Genomic DNA, 14,121 nt, shown 5'->3' with positions numbered 1-14,121 from the left:
CTGAGGTCTGGGGGGCGGAGGTCCGAGGGCCCAAGGTGTGCCCAGTGACACGGGTGCTATCTGCGGGGCTGCCGCTCACTCCCTCCTGGCTCCTGGGGGCAGCCTTGCAGACACTACCAGTCCAGTGGAGCCCCCCGCCCACCACTGACGCTCTTCCGGGTGTGACGCCTGCCCTGCCTGTCCCTCACGGCTCCTCTGCTTGGGCCCCAGTGAACCCCTGTGAGCTGCACTGCCGGCCCTCGAACGAGTACTTTGCTGAGAAGCTGCGGGACGCTGTGGTGGATGGCACCCCCTGCTACCAGGGCCAGGCCAGCCGTGACCTCTGCATCAATGGGATCTGCAAGGTGTGCCCAGCGAGGAAGAGGACCCCCTTTGCCTTCCTCCTGCTTCCCTCTGGCCACCCTCCCCAGGCTATGCCACTGGGCTTCCCAGCTCTACCAGTGAAGCCCTTTGAGGGTCTCCCATTACCTCTCAGCAAAGCGCCCCCCAATCCTCCTGGGACTGGACCCCCCCCCACACCATCGGCCTTACCCTCAGCCTCTGCAACTGCACCCCGGCCTGCCTGCTGTGGCTTCCGAGATCTGGCCTGGGCTGGCCCGGCCCCAGCCCGGAAACCAGAGCTCAGGCGGAGGTTCAACCTCCCGCTGGTTGAATGACCCCAGGCAAACGTTTCCTCTGCGATAAGGGGACTGTCCGTCCAGGAATCCACGTCACAGGGTTAAATGGGGTCACTTATCAGGGATTGCTGTGCAGGGGCCCGGCCTGGCCAAGAAAGCATCGGTGTTTGCTGACAATACTTAAAAGACATTTCCAGCAGCAGCAGTGACGGCTGCTTCTCCTGCCCAAGTCCTCAGCACTTTCTTTCCCCTGCTCCTGACAGGGGAAGCTCCTGGGCATAGAGGCCAGGGCTCAGGACCAGCAGAGAACATTGATTCTTGTGTCGGGGAAATTGCTGTCCCTGCTGGTCAGGATCCCCTGTATGCCCACTGCCCCGCCTGCTGGGGCCGTTTACACAGCTTTTCCTCTTTCTTGTCTCGTTCGATCTCACAGCACATCTTCATGGTGTGGGTGGTTCCCCCTGTTTCACATCTGAGGAAACTGAGGCTCAGAGAGGTCGAGGGGTTTACTCGGGACTGGAGGCCACAATGGTGATGGGCCCCTGCTCCATGCCCCGAGCACTCACCTCCCTACCCTGGCAGACCCCTGAGGCGGGGGCCAGAGAGGGCTTGCAGCCAGCGGCCCAGCACCAGGGGCCTCCCCTCCTGTGCGTTACAGAATGTGGGCTGTGACTTCGAGATCGACTCGGGTGCCGTCGAAGACCGCTGCGGGGTGTGCCACGGCAACGGCTCCACCTGTCACACCGTGAGCGGGACCTTCGAGGAGGCTGAGGGCCTGGGTATGGAGAGGGACCACTGGTGGGGGGCAGGGGGTGCTCTTGGCCTGGTAGCCCTTCTTTGTCTCCCTTGAGCCCCTGCCTGCGTCCTCCTTGGTCCCCACCGAGGCTAGCAATGGGAAGCAGGCATGCTGCCTTGCTGGGTCCAGGATCCAGGCAGGAGTCAGGGCCCCCAGGGCTAGATGCAGAGACCTGCCCTCCCAGGGAGTCCTCTTGCCCCAGGGACTCCAGGCTGGGCTAATGAGTGGCCTTATGAAGCTTCAGAGAACCAACCCCCACAGCTCTACTCCTGCACCGCAGGACCTGTTTTGCCTACACTGTTTAAGTGCCGACTGTATGCTGGGTGAGGGAGACATGGAGGTGAAGAGCTTACAGTCTCATCTTGCAGTGGAGGGAGACCTAGAGGGGCTGTGAGAGCCCTGAGGAAGAAGGTCCCGACCTGGGGAGGTCAGGGAAGACTTCCTGTGAGGAGTAGAAGTCGAGCTGAACCATGAGCGACTCAGCAGAGATGAGGAAAAACATTACACGTGCAGGAAAGAGCTTGTGCCCAGCGAAGCCTGGAGGCAAGAAGGAGTGTGCTGTCTGGGGACCTGACTGTACAGAAGGCAGGGCTGCCTTGCGGCTTTGAATGCGCGGCCAAGAAGCTTAGATTTCATCCCCAGAGATGCAGCCCAGCATGGTGGTTAAAGCCCAGACCTCAGAGCTTGATTCACATCCCAGCAGAGCCCTGGGGCAAGTTATGTAAGGTCTCTGTGCCTTGGTGTCCTCGTCTGTAAAATGGGGATAGCAGTAGTACCTGGGGGTACATAGGGCTGTTACACATGTAGGGTTCTCAGGATAATGCCAGCCACGGGTGCTGTGTGCTGTGCTTAGTCGACCAGTCATGTCTGACTCTTCGACCCTGTAAACTGTAGCCCTCCAGGCTCCTCTGTCCATGAGGATTCTCCAGGCAAGAACTGGAGTGGATTGCCATTCCCTTCTCCAGACATGACGGGTACTACTTAGCGAAAGAACAAAAACAGGCTTTATAGGCATGAGGAGGACGTTTATCAGGAGAAAGGCTCGGTCAATTGGGTTTTTTAGAAAGGTCATGCTGGCCCCAGGTATAGGGGTTAAGGCCCAGCCCATTTTTGATAGACTGAGGTTTCCCAGAGAGGGGCCATCGGGCATGGGGGCAGGATCGCAGGAGTCCTTCTGAGGCTGTGGTGACCTAGAACGGATCTAAGTAGGGAAGTCAGAATCTTAATGATGAACCTTGGCATCGGCAGGCGGGGCGAGTGGAAAGAAAGGTGAGGCCAGACTGCAGCTAACCCTCTTCTCTTCACAACCTGTGCTCAACCCCTGGCCGACAGGCTATGTGGACGTGGGGTTGATCCCGGTGGGCGCCCGCGAGATCCGCATCGTGGAGGTGGCGGAGGCCGCCAACTTCCTGGCCCTGCGCAGTGAGGACCCGGAGAAGTACTTCCTCAATGGCGGGTGGACCATCCAGTGGAACGGGGACTACGAGGTGGCGGGCACCACCTTCACGTACGCCCGCACAGGCAACTGGGAGAACCTCACATCCCCCGGCCCCACCGACGAGCCTGTCTGGATCCAGGTGACTGCCATCCGGGGCCAGGCTGGGGCGGGGCAGAGGCGGAGTGCGCGGGACCCCGCCCCGTGGCGGGAGCGAGCCCTGGGGCAGTCGGGGAGCCTGGCTCTGAAACGGCCCCAGGTCCCGGAGGTGGCGGAGGTCGGCTCCTTTAGGATGGGTGTCAGGTCTGGGGTGCGGGAGAGGCCACCTCGTGCTCACAGGGCCCCCGCCTGCCTGCCCCAGCTCCTGTTCCAGGAGAGCAACCCCGGGGTGCGCTACGAGTACATCATCCACCGGGAGGCAGACGGCCACGACCACATTCAGCCGCCCGAGTTCTCCTGGCGCTATGGACCCTGGTCCAAATGCACAGTCACCTGTGGCACAGGTGAGGAGAGGGGTGGGCACGGCCGCTGCCCAGCGGGGCCTTTGTCTCTGGGCAGTGAGGCCCAGCTTCAGCCTCTGGCTCATTGCTTGTTTGCAGGGCCTCTCTGAGCTTGGAATGCTGCTTCTGGGCCTCAGTTTACTCATCTGTATAATGGGGCTAGCAGTGGTCCTGTCTCACGGGTCCACTGGGAGAGTAACCAAGATGAGGCAGGCCTGGCACATGGCACTTGGCCAGCTCGTATGTCTCCCCCAGAGAGGCGCCAACCACCCCTCCCTCTTCTCGCTGCTCAGCTCTGACAGGTCCCGTGCCAGTACTTCTCCCCCACCCCTGGGACCTGACCACTTCATCCTCCTGGAGCCTTACCTGCATCCCCATCAGGATCGGCTCCTCCCCTCCTCCAGCTTCCCCAGGGACCCCCCTCCTCCATGGGGCGCTCCTGTCTGTCCTGGGAGCCTGGAGCCTAACTTGTCTAGGCTGCTGCCCCTCCCCATGAGGAGGGTGGGGGAGGAGGAAATCAGACAGGAACAGGGAGCCAGGATGCAGCAAGGATCTCCCCACCCCATTCTGAGCCTCTTAGCCCAATGGCGCCATTATTCACCACATTTACTTATTTCTTTAAACTCTAAAAGGTGTAACAACTCCTCTCCCCGTGGTTCCTTCCATATCCCTGCCCATCCCCCCACCCTCAGTGTACGGGGTCTCCATATCAGGAATCTGGGACAGAGAGAGAGGCATTTGGACATTCTTTGAAATGCCATTATGATTATAAAGTCAACAGTGATGCACTGAAGCTGGACAGAAACCTTCAGAAGCTGTCAGAATCATCCTTTCTCATATAAGTGTTAAATTTACAAATGCGAAAACAAATACCTTTGATGAGCCAGACACAGGAGAACTGGTTTCCAGCAAATTGGTGGCTCCCCACATGGACAGAATGGAATGTGTTGAGCAGCAAGTGGCAGGATCCTGACGACAGGTGGCTGGAGCAGTAAGGGTTTACTTGTCTTCACAGTAAGAAGCCCAAGGTGCACAGTCCAGGCTGGCAGCATGGCCTGCCGTGTTTTTAGGGACCCCTCTCAGCCCCATCTTCCCTGTGTGTATCACAAGATGGCATCCTTGGTTCAGACTTCTTGCCAGCTCTAGATGGAAGGGAGAAGGGGCAAAGGGAAGGACTTTGCCTTTTTCTCTCTGGCACGACTGTCCCAGACCCCCTAGCTGCGAGGGAACCGCAGTGGGGAGTGTTTGGCATGTGACCTTAAACAAACCCAGCGTTCTGTCAGGCAGGAAGGAGAGGGTGGGGTGGGGCAGGGAGACTAGAGGCTCAGGGAAGGAGTGAGTCCCTCTTCTGTGATATAGGGGGACAGGGTAAAGGCAGACCCTTCTGGAGCTGGTCCTGTCATTGGGCCTCACAGGTATATTGGCGGGAGGAGCACAGCCGTGCAAAGGCCCAGAGGCAGGCAGTGCAGAGGGAGTGAAGGCCAGGAACCGTGACAAAGCTAATGGGGGGCCGTGGGGCCATAGGGGAGTGCCTGGCCGCGTGAACTGATGGATTTCTTCTTTATTGTTTCTGAGCACTGACCCTGCTGGGGGGTGGGGTGTAGACACTGAGGGTTGCAGTAGGCTGTGGTTGGATTTAACGCGAGTTGTGCTCTCACCAAGGCAGGTATTATTGTTATTCCTATTTACAGATGAAGACACTGAGGTTCAGAGAGGCCAAGTGAGCTGCCCAAGGCTTCCCAGTTAGGAAGCTGCAGGGCTAGACCCCCCCACCACCACTGACCCTGCACACTCTGCTGCCTCCGCAGGGATAGGGGGTGAAGGCCAGGAGGGCAGTGAGCAGGGGGCAGTGGGGGCCTGCCTTCATCCTGACGGAGGCAGTGAGGCCCAGTTCTGGAAGGGTTCTGAGCAGAGTGGATGCAGCTGTGTCTTTGGGTGCAGGGTGGTTCGGGCAGGGGGCACCCTGGGTGCCAGGCCCAGGCTGAGCCCCCATGGCCTCCCAGGCATGCAGAGGCAGAGCGTGCACTGCACAGAGCGGCAGGCGGGGCCTGTAGACGAGAGGCACTGTGACCCCCTGGACCGGCCAGATGACCGTCAGAGGAAGTGCAGCGAGGAGCCCTGCCCTGCCCGGTGAGCGTGCCGGGCACCTGACCCCAGGTGTCCCTCACCAGAGGCCCTGGAAGAGCAGAGGGAGCTGGGCTCTGGGCCCGACTTCCCAAGGCTGGACCTAGCCTCTGGTTGCCCCTGACCTCAGCCTGGGCTCCTCCTCAATAACCAACACTAGCCAGGGACATCCCTGGTCATTCATGTTTGGGTCCCTGGATGTGGACACAGGCCTTGGGTCTTGCCTAGGTCTCCCAGGGGTGAAGGCGGCAGGAGCAAAGGGGACTGTGTCCTGTTGCTGGGCTTTGGGCACCAGAGTGCCATCTCAGGCTTGGAGCTCTGGGGACCCCTCCCCTGGGCTTAGGCCTGACCCTTCCAGAGTCCTGAGTGCCTGAGAATGCCTGGCGGCCCCACGCTCATCTGCCCTTGTGCGCCCCCAGGTGGTGGGCAGGTGAGTGGCAGCTGTGCTCCAGCTCCTGTGGGCCTGGAGGGCTCTCCCGCCGAGCTGTGCTCTGCATCCGCAGCGTGGGGCTGGATGAGCAGCGTGCCCTGGAGCCGCCTGCCTGTGAGCACCTGCCCCGGCCCCCTGCCGAAACCCCCTGCAACCGCGATGTGCCCTGTCCGGCCACCTGGGCTGTGGGGAACTGGTCCGAGGTGAGCGTCAGCACGGGTGGGGTTAGCTCTGCCATTGGTCTTGGGCTGCAGGGAGGCAGAGACGGTGTTCAGAGAAGCCCTACTGCTGGGTGCCGTGGTGGGAGGGGGACTGGGACATTCCAGCTCTGGCCCCATCCCCAAAGCCTCAGAGGCTGGGATGTCCTGGCAGGTCACAGTCACGGTCTCCAGCGGGCAGGGCTATACGCTGACACTGAGCAGCTGACCAGGTACCTTGCAAGGCCCTGGCTCCTGGCCTGAGTCCCTCACCCGGCCTTCCCTTTAGTGCTCAGTGACGTGCGGGCCAGGCACTCAGCGCCGGAGCATCCTCTGTATCAACGACACCGGGGTCCCCTGCGACGAGGCCCAGCAGCCAGCACGCGAGGCCCCCTGCCTCCTGCCACCCTGCCCCCAGGCCCTGGACACGCTGGGCCCCGAAGGCTCAGGCAGCGGCTCCTTCAGCCCTGAGCTCTTCAATGAGGTGGACTTCATTCCCGGCCACCTGGCCCCGCGCCCTCCGCCGCCCTCATCACCCGAGCCAGCTGGCATGGGCAATGCCATTGAGGAGGAGGGCCGTGAGCTGGGCCTGCCAGGGCCCGTGTTCGTCGATGACTTCTACTACGACTACAATTTCATTAACTTCCATGAAGACCTGTCCTATGGGCCCTTCGAAGACCCTGACTCAGACCTGGTGGGCACAGGGGATTGGAGACCCCCACCCCCAAGCACTGCTGCTGAGCCCCCCACGGGGACCCCCGTTCCTCCCACAGAGCCTCCTGGGACTCGGGATGAGGGGGCACTGGGAGATGGGTCCCCTACCCCTTCACCCAGCCAGGCTGGCCGATCCCCACCCCCACCCTCGGAGCAGACCCCTGGGAACTCCCTGGTCAATTTCCTACCTGAGGAAGATGCCCCCATTGGCGCTCCAGACCTTGGGCTCCCCAGCTTGCCTTGGCCCCCTACTTCCGTCAGCATGGAGACGCCTGCTGCCCCTGGGAGCCAGAACCAGTTCCTGGGAGCGGAGGACAGCCAGAGCCTGCCGCCCGCTCGCTGGTGGGAGAGGACCAATGAGGTTTCTGATGATGAGGAAGCCTTAGGCCACGGAGCCCCTCGCCCGCCCCAAAGGCCCAGCCCCACGTCACCCTCTCTGTCCTCCACTGGTGCTACTCACTCCTCCCCTAGTCCCCGCACAGTAGAGCTGTGGACAAGTGGGATGGTGGCCTGGGAGCCAGCTCTTGAGGGTGGCCTGGGGCTTCTGGACAGTGAGCTGTGGCCCACCATGAGAGGTGCCCCTCCACTTCCTCCTCCCACTGCCACCCTGCCAGACACTCAGGGTACGGACAGCCCCCTGGAGCTGGGAACTGCCACCCTCTCAACCCCGGGACCGGCTCTGCAGGACCTGCAGACCTTGGCAATGCCAGGAACCTTCCTTCTCATGGCCCCCACTGGCCTGGGGCACATGCCTTGGGTGACTCCCCAGAGCCTGGGGCCCTTGGGCCAGCCTGATCCCCCCGGCTCCAAGATGCCCCCGAGCCCTGGGCTGCTGTCCACACCAGCTCAGGACAGTCCAGCCAACAGCAGCAGAGCCCCTGGGCCTCTGGACGCCAGCCCGGTCGAGGAAGGGTTCCCCTTGGGCCTGCTGCCTGCCAGGAATGCCAGCTGGGAAGTGGGGAACTGGAGCCAGGCAAGTGCTGCTGGGGTCGGGGTGGGCCGGTGTTGGGGGGTGGGGGCGTGTCCTCACTGAAAGTGGGCAGAGCCGTGTCTGTCCTGCCTTCTGGGGAGTGAGGACTCCGGAACTGACAGCTGTGGTGGGTGAAGCCTCAGTGGGAGGATTATTGCCCTGGCTCAGTCACAATGTACCCCATGTGCCCTTGGGGCTGGTCTGCCCCACTGGGCCTCAGTTTCCCTTCTGAGCAATAGAGTGAGCTGAGGGGGCCAGAGGCCCCCAGAGGCTCATTCCTGAGTAGCACAGAGGTTGCTGGGAGGGCAGGGCCAGGCACAAGTAAGGGGCAGCCAGGGGGAGCAGCTCTCTCTCACTCTGGCTTGCATGCCTCCAGGGACAAGGAGCTCACCCCAAATAGTGGTGTCGGTGGGGAAGCTTCCTCCCACACTCCCCAGGCCCAGAGCTGCCCGCCACAGTTTGCCGAGGCTCAGCCTGGCCCCGCCAGGAGCAGCTCAGTTCCTTGCCACCTGGCTCTCCCCTCAGTGGCTCCCCCTGCTTTGTCAGGAGCCTGTGAGGGTCTCGGCTGCATGGGAAGAAGCTGGCCTGTGTGTGCCGCCCCATTCCACCCTCCCCAGATTATCACTGGAGGGGAAGTGAGCTGCTGCTCAGATCCCTAGTTTGGGTATGGGAGGGATGGGCTGAGGCAGAGGCTGAAGCACCCAGACTTCCTTCTCCAAGTGACTTAGCCTTAGCAGGGCAGCTGGGCCACCCCGTACATGTGAGCAGGAACAGTTGGCTGCCAGGGGATCTGACTTTTCACCTTCTTGGCCCCCTTGGGAGGTGGGTGGAGGGGCCCATCTTTCCGATGAGGAGACTGAGGCAGTGTCCGGCCCCTCTCGCCTGGCCGGGGAGCCGGCGGGCACGGGGTCCGCCCTCAGTGCCCAGCCCCCCTCGCCTGGCCGGGGAGCCGGCGGGCACGGGGTCCGCCCTCAGTGCCCAGCCCCCTCGCCTGGCTGGGGAGCCGGCGGGCACAGGATCCGCCCTCAGTGCCCGGCCCCCCTCGCCTGGCCGGGGAGCTGGCGGGCATGGGATCCGCCCTCATGGCCACTGGGTCCCCTGCCCCCAGTGCTCCACCACCTGCGGCCTGGGCGCTGTCTGGAGACACGTGCGCTGCAGCTCTGGCCGGGAGGAGGACTGCGCCCCTGCTGGCCGGCCCCAGCCCGCCCGCCGCTGCCACCTGCGGCCCTGTGCTGCCTGGCACACGGGCAACTGGAGTAAGGTACGTGAGGGAGGCGGCTGGCAGCCTCAGGGCACAGGGCTGAGGTGATCAGTCGCAGCCACCAGCGATCGGCGGGCCAGGTTCCGTGCGCGCAGCTTTGCACTTTTAATTTCTGGTCTCCGGGATGACCCATCTGTGTTGGGGTCAGCCTGCCCCAGGTCCTTTCTCTTACTGCCTGTATCCTTTTCTCTACTTTCTATAACCCTCGGGATTTCATTTTCTCCTCTGTTCCTCTCTTTCTCCAGCTGTCCCGTCCTGGGGCAGCCCCTGGCCACGCCACCCTCTGCCCGAGGCTGGCCAGCCACGGCCTCTCCCTGGGATTCTGAAGGGGCCTGCCCTGGCAGTGGGGGTGGTGTGGGAGGGGAGTCCGACACTCGCCCCCACCTCCGCTGGGTCCTGCGTGCACGCGGGCCACTCGCCCCCACCTCTGCTGGGTCCTGTGTGCATGCGGGCCCCTCGCCCCCACCTCTGCTGGGTCCTGTACACACACACGCCCCTCGGTCTCCAGTGCTCTCGCGGCTGCGGCGGGGGCTCCTCCACACGGGACGTGCAGTGTGTGGACACACGGGACCTCCAGCCACTGCGGCCCTTCCACTGCCAACCGGGGCCCACCAAGCCACCCGCCCGCCGACCCTGCGGGGCCCAACCCTGCCTCAGCTGGTACACCTCTTCCTGGAGGGAGGTGAGGCCCAGAGATCTGGGGACGGGAGTGCGTGGGGGTGCCCTCAGATGCTGGCAGCCTGCAGACCCTTCCCCTGCCCCCCCAGTGCTCCGAGGCCTGCGGCGGTGGTGAGCAGCAGCGTCTCGTGACCTGCCCAGAGCCAGGCCTCTGCGAGGAGGCGCTGAGACCCAACAGCACACGGTCCTGCAACACCCACCCCTGCACGCAGTGGGTGGTGGGGCCCTGGGGCCAGGTGAGCAAGTGTGGGGGCTCGGGGCGGGGAGAGGGCCTGCGGACAGGAGGCCCTGTGTCAGCAGGCGTCCATCACACCTTTTTCACCTAAAGAGTTGTTGAGTGCGTCCTGCATGCCAGGGTCCCTGTGGTCTCTGCAGATGTAGTGGTAGCCTGACAAGGTCCATGCCCCACTGAAACTCACAAGCCACCAGGGAGACAGACCAGAACCAAACAGACGTGCACTGTGATGTTAGGCCAGGCCTTCTGAGAAGGGGATCTTAGAGTGAGACCAGCAGGGTCTGTGCTGTCGAGGGGAAGCACACAGCGAGCAGCACGTGCCAAGTCCTGGGGCAGGAGTGACGAACGTGGGGGCTGCTTAGGAGACCGAGCAAAGGCCGGGCGGGCGGAGGGGGCACAGGGATGGCCAGTGAGGCCTCAGCTGGACAAGACCCTTGCTGCCAGGCCTGTCTGGAGCTCGCAGGTTTGGGAATCTCAGTCCTTGTCCCGCTGGGGGACCTGTCAAGGGACCCTAGGAAGGTTGCTTCACCTTGCTGGGCCTCTGTCATCTCATCTGTAAAAGGGGGTTGTAAGGATTAGATGAAGTCACAGGCGAGGCACTTAGCGCGGGGCCTGGCACAATCTTGGCACAGATTCAATTCTAGGGCCTTTTAGAAGTGTTAGAGCCCGACTGACAGGAACAGAGCCTGACTGGGGACGATGGGCCCTTCCTGAGAAGCTTTGTCTCCCTCCCTTCCACTGCCCATGCAGTTCCTCCAGCCCCGGGCGTGTACCATCCCATGTGAGGGGCCGACAGCTTCCCCCACCACCACTCCCCTGCCCCATTCCTGCAAGTGAACACTGGTGGCCTCTGGGGACAGACCAGGCCCTCTGAGGAGGCCAGAGGGTTGGGGCTGGGAACCAGGAGCCAGGCTTCCTGGGGATGCCCCCCTGCAGGGCTGGCCCAGGGGATGCTCACCCCCCACCCCTGCTCCCCACAGTGCTCAGCCCCCTGTGGCGGCGGTGTTCAGCGGCGCCTGGTCAAGTGCGTCAACACCCAGACTGGGCTGCCCGAGGAAGATAGCGATCTGTGCGGCCACGAGGCCTGGCCTGAGAGCTCACGGCCGTGCGGCGCCCAGGACTGTGAGCTCACTGAGCCGCCACGTGAGTGCCCCACCCGGCTCTCTGCTGGGGCTGGGGGCGGGGTGGACGGTGGGGACATGGGGCTCATGGAACTGTCCCCCCAAAGCACAGGCTGACGGAGGAGGTGCCACGCAGAGGCTGGGACAGTGCTGGGGTCAGAGCAAGGGGCATCCCGCCCCGCAGGCAGCTCTGTTTAGCTCAGGGAGGAGTGGAAGCAGCAGCCTGGCCCCCAGGCGAGCTCCTTTCCTCTCTGGGTCTCAGTTACCCCCTCTTCCTGGAGTGACGCCAGGGATGTCCCTGAGACTGGGGCCCAGACCTGGGGGAACCCCTCTCCTCAGTTCTGGCCAGAGGAAGACTGTCCAGAGCAAGCTGTGTGACCCTGGGAAAGGACCTTCCTCCTAGGGTCCTGCTCCCAGCAGCTGGTGGCTTGCTGGCCAGCTGGGTCCTCCTGGAGAAAGAGCCTGAGCCAGAGACACACACATATACACACTTGCGCGCACACACACACTTCCTTCCTGCAGCCCAGCCGCCCCCCTGCAGTGCTGAGCACAGGAAACGGTGGCCCTGTGGTCACACCTGGCCTCCGCTCACCAGCTGTGTGGCCTGGCGCTCCCTTCCCTGTCTTATGCATGAAGGGGCAGACAACACCCCTCCTCCAAATGATGTCTTGGGTTGAAGAGCCCAGGTGGTGCTCAGGGAAGGCTGGCTGCTGCTTCTCCCTCGTGGACACTGTCATCCCCACCATGAGGTCTGCAGGAGCGCCTGGGACTGCCTCTGTCGGGAACCCAGCAGCTCCTCTGCCGTCAACTGTCTGGCCCCTGCCCAGGGGACAGAGACCCCGCCCCAGGACAGACATGGCCCTCAGCTGGCTTCCAGGGCCTCCAGGGTACCTGCCCCAAGCTGCCTTCTGTACCAGCAACTGGCTCCTTGGCAGCCCTTGGGCAGGCCCAGCCTAGCCAGTGCCATGCCTTGCTGCCCCTGCCCCTGCCACTGGCAGGGGAGGCCTTGCTGCCCCATTACCTCGAGGCCCAGCAGAAATCCCACCCGCCCCGAGTGCCCTGCCCTGAGCATTCATCCAGCAGGCACCGCCGCACGGCCTGCACATTGCCCTAAGGTAGCTGTTGGTGCCCAAGTGAGCCGCTTAAGGGGGGAGGCCAAAGAAGTGACCAGGATGCTGTGCCCCTGGAGTCCCCAGGATGTTTTGATGACTTGTCGGCAGGACGTCTGAAAAGTCTGGAAACTCCAGGGTGTGTGGTCATCACTGTGAGGCAGCTGACATAGCAAGGCCACATCCGTTTGCTTGTGGAGGTGGGGATTACTGGCAGCAGAGGGGACTAGGGCCCCCTGAGAAGTTCAGAAACTTGCCTGAGGTCTCAACAATGGGAACAGGACGCAGGTTGGCGGATGTGTAGGTTAGAGCCGCTGCCCAGAGCCGGGGTGGGGGATCCGGCCTGCCGCCTCGTGCCCTCAGCTGGGCCCTGGGGATGTCCCAGGACCAGGGGTGCCAGTTGCCTTCTTGCTTCTCCTCCCACGGGATGTCTGCTGAAGTGAGCAGGGCCGGGCGGCAGCTGGAGGCTGTCACCGGCAGCGGGAGCGAGGCCAGGAGGCTGGAAGCAAGCCACTTCCCAAAATAGCCCTGATAAGCATGGGGCAGGAGGGCCGGCCAAACCTCAGCCTCGGACAGGCGGCCTCCGTCTGTCCCTCCTCAGGAGGTCTGGGCTCTGCTGACGGGCTGACAGCCCAGGTCACACCTCCTCCCCTGGGGCCTCAGTGACTGGCCTGGCTGACGGGACCCTGCCAGTGTGTGACCTGGAGGCTGAGGCTGGGTACAGCCCAGGGGGCAGGGAGGTCTGGCAGGACAGGTGCCTTTGGCTCGAGGGTAGGGGTGGGGTGGGAGGCAGAGGCCACTGTAGGCTGGCAGGAGGCCCCTGGGACTTCAGTTGTGTGCCAGGCTCTTGGGGTCACTCAGGGTCCACAGAGACGGAAAGGGTGGCAGGCTCCTTGGCTTCTCACAAGCCCCTGAGGAGTCAGGGCTGGGGTCTCAGGGTCTTCCTCTGGACACCCAAGCCCAGCAGGCCTGGTTCCCCAGTCCTAGGGTGGTGGGTCCAGGCCAAGGGCAGGAGGGACGGAGCAGCTGGAGGTCTACTCCTCAGGTCGAGGGGAGGCCTTCCGGAAACAGCAGGCTGGCGCTCTGGGGGTGGCTGCAGGTCTCCTTAGGGTCTTTGGGGGACAGGGAAATGGCCCAGGTAAAATCTCAGAGAAGCTCCTCCCCCCTGGCGCGGGCAGGGGGGTGTTCGGGGTGCCCAGCCTGTGGGTCCTGACCTGCCCTCTGCTCCCCTAGGCTGCGAGCGCGACCGCCTGTCCTTCGGTTTCTGTGAGACGCTGCGCCTGCTGGGCCGCTGCCAGCTGCCCACCGTTCGCGCCCAGTGCTGCCGCTCCTGTCCCCCGCCCGGTGTCCCCTCCCGCGGCCACCAGAGGGTCGCCCGCCGCTGACCCGCGCCCCGGCCCCCAGCGGCCAGGACGCACAGACAGACTGACGCACGGACCTCAGCGCCCAGCATGGGCTGTGGCGGAGCCCCGCCCCTCACGCCCTAATGGTGCTAACCGGGGATCTCACCAGTGGCAGGCTGGGGACCCCTCCCTCTCAGAAAAGGTATTTTTTTATTCTAACAGTTTGCATAACATTTATTATTATTATTGTCGTAATAAACAGGCATCTACTGTTTCTAAGTGCAGCTTGGCTTCCTCTTGGCGTGGGGGAACTCCCCCTTGCCACGGTTAGAGAGCATCTTTTCAGTCCGCTCCTCTAGGAGGTCTGCAGGGAGAGAGGGGCCCGGGGGGACAGGAAGGCTCGAGGGAGTCAAAGCAGACGCAGGCTTCTAGAGGAGGTGTGTGCTGGTAACAGGTGGTGGGAAGTTTTGGGCACAGGTACAGCCTGGCAGAGGCCCAGGGGGTGCTGGTCCCACCCCTTACTTCATGGCCCCTGCTCAGCCCCCCACCCCGCCCTTTCCAGACCTCTGCATTTCACAGGGATTGAGCCAC

The 14,121-nt window shown here is 63.0% G+C and overlaps 1 protein-coding gene across 1 annotated transcript in view; it reads left to right on the top strand.

Annotated features, from left to right (window-relative positions):
- Positions 1-13,804, top strand: part of ADAMTS7 (ADAM metallopeptidase with thrombospondin type 1 motif 7) — a 57,037-nt gene extending 43,233 nt beyond the window's left edge. The window contains exons 13-24 of the mRNA XM_040257373.1: positions 211-344; positions 1,276-1,396; positions 2,746-2,990; positions 3,210-3,351; positions 5,352-5,478; positions 5,892-6,105; positions 6,389-7,786; positions 8,892-9,044; positions 9,553-9,726; positions 9,812-9,958; positions 10,938-11,100; positions 13,421-13,804. Coding sequence (XP_040113307.1) covers positions 211-344; positions 1,276-1,396; positions 2,746-2,990; positions 3,210-3,351; positions 5,352-5,478; positions 5,892-6,105; positions 6,389-7,786; positions 8,892-9,044; positions 9,553-9,726; positions 9,812-9,958; positions 10,938-11,100; positions 13,421-13,572 — 3,170 coding nt within the window. The 3' untranslated portion in view covers positions 13,573-13,804. The remainder of the gene's footprint in view (positions 1-210; positions 345-1,275; positions 1,397-2,745; positions 2,991-3,209; positions 3,352-5,351; positions 5,479-5,891; positions 6,106-6,388; positions 7,787-8,891; positions 9,045-9,552; positions 9,727-9,811; positions 9,959-10,937; positions 11,101-13,420) is intronic.
- The last annotated feature ends 317 nt before the right edge of the window (positions 13,805-14,121 follow it).

Source organism: Oryx dammah, unplaced genomic scaffold, assembly GCF_014754425.2.
Source record: "Oryx dammah isolate SB20612 unplaced genomic scaffold, SCBI_Odam_1.1 HiC_scaffold_16, whole genome shotgun sequence".
NCBI lineage: Eukaryota > Metazoa > Chordata > Mammalia > Artiodactyla > Bovidae > Oryx > Oryx dammah.
Note: the sequence above shows the minus strand (reverse complement) of the source record. Positions and strands in the feature narration are given on the sequence as shown.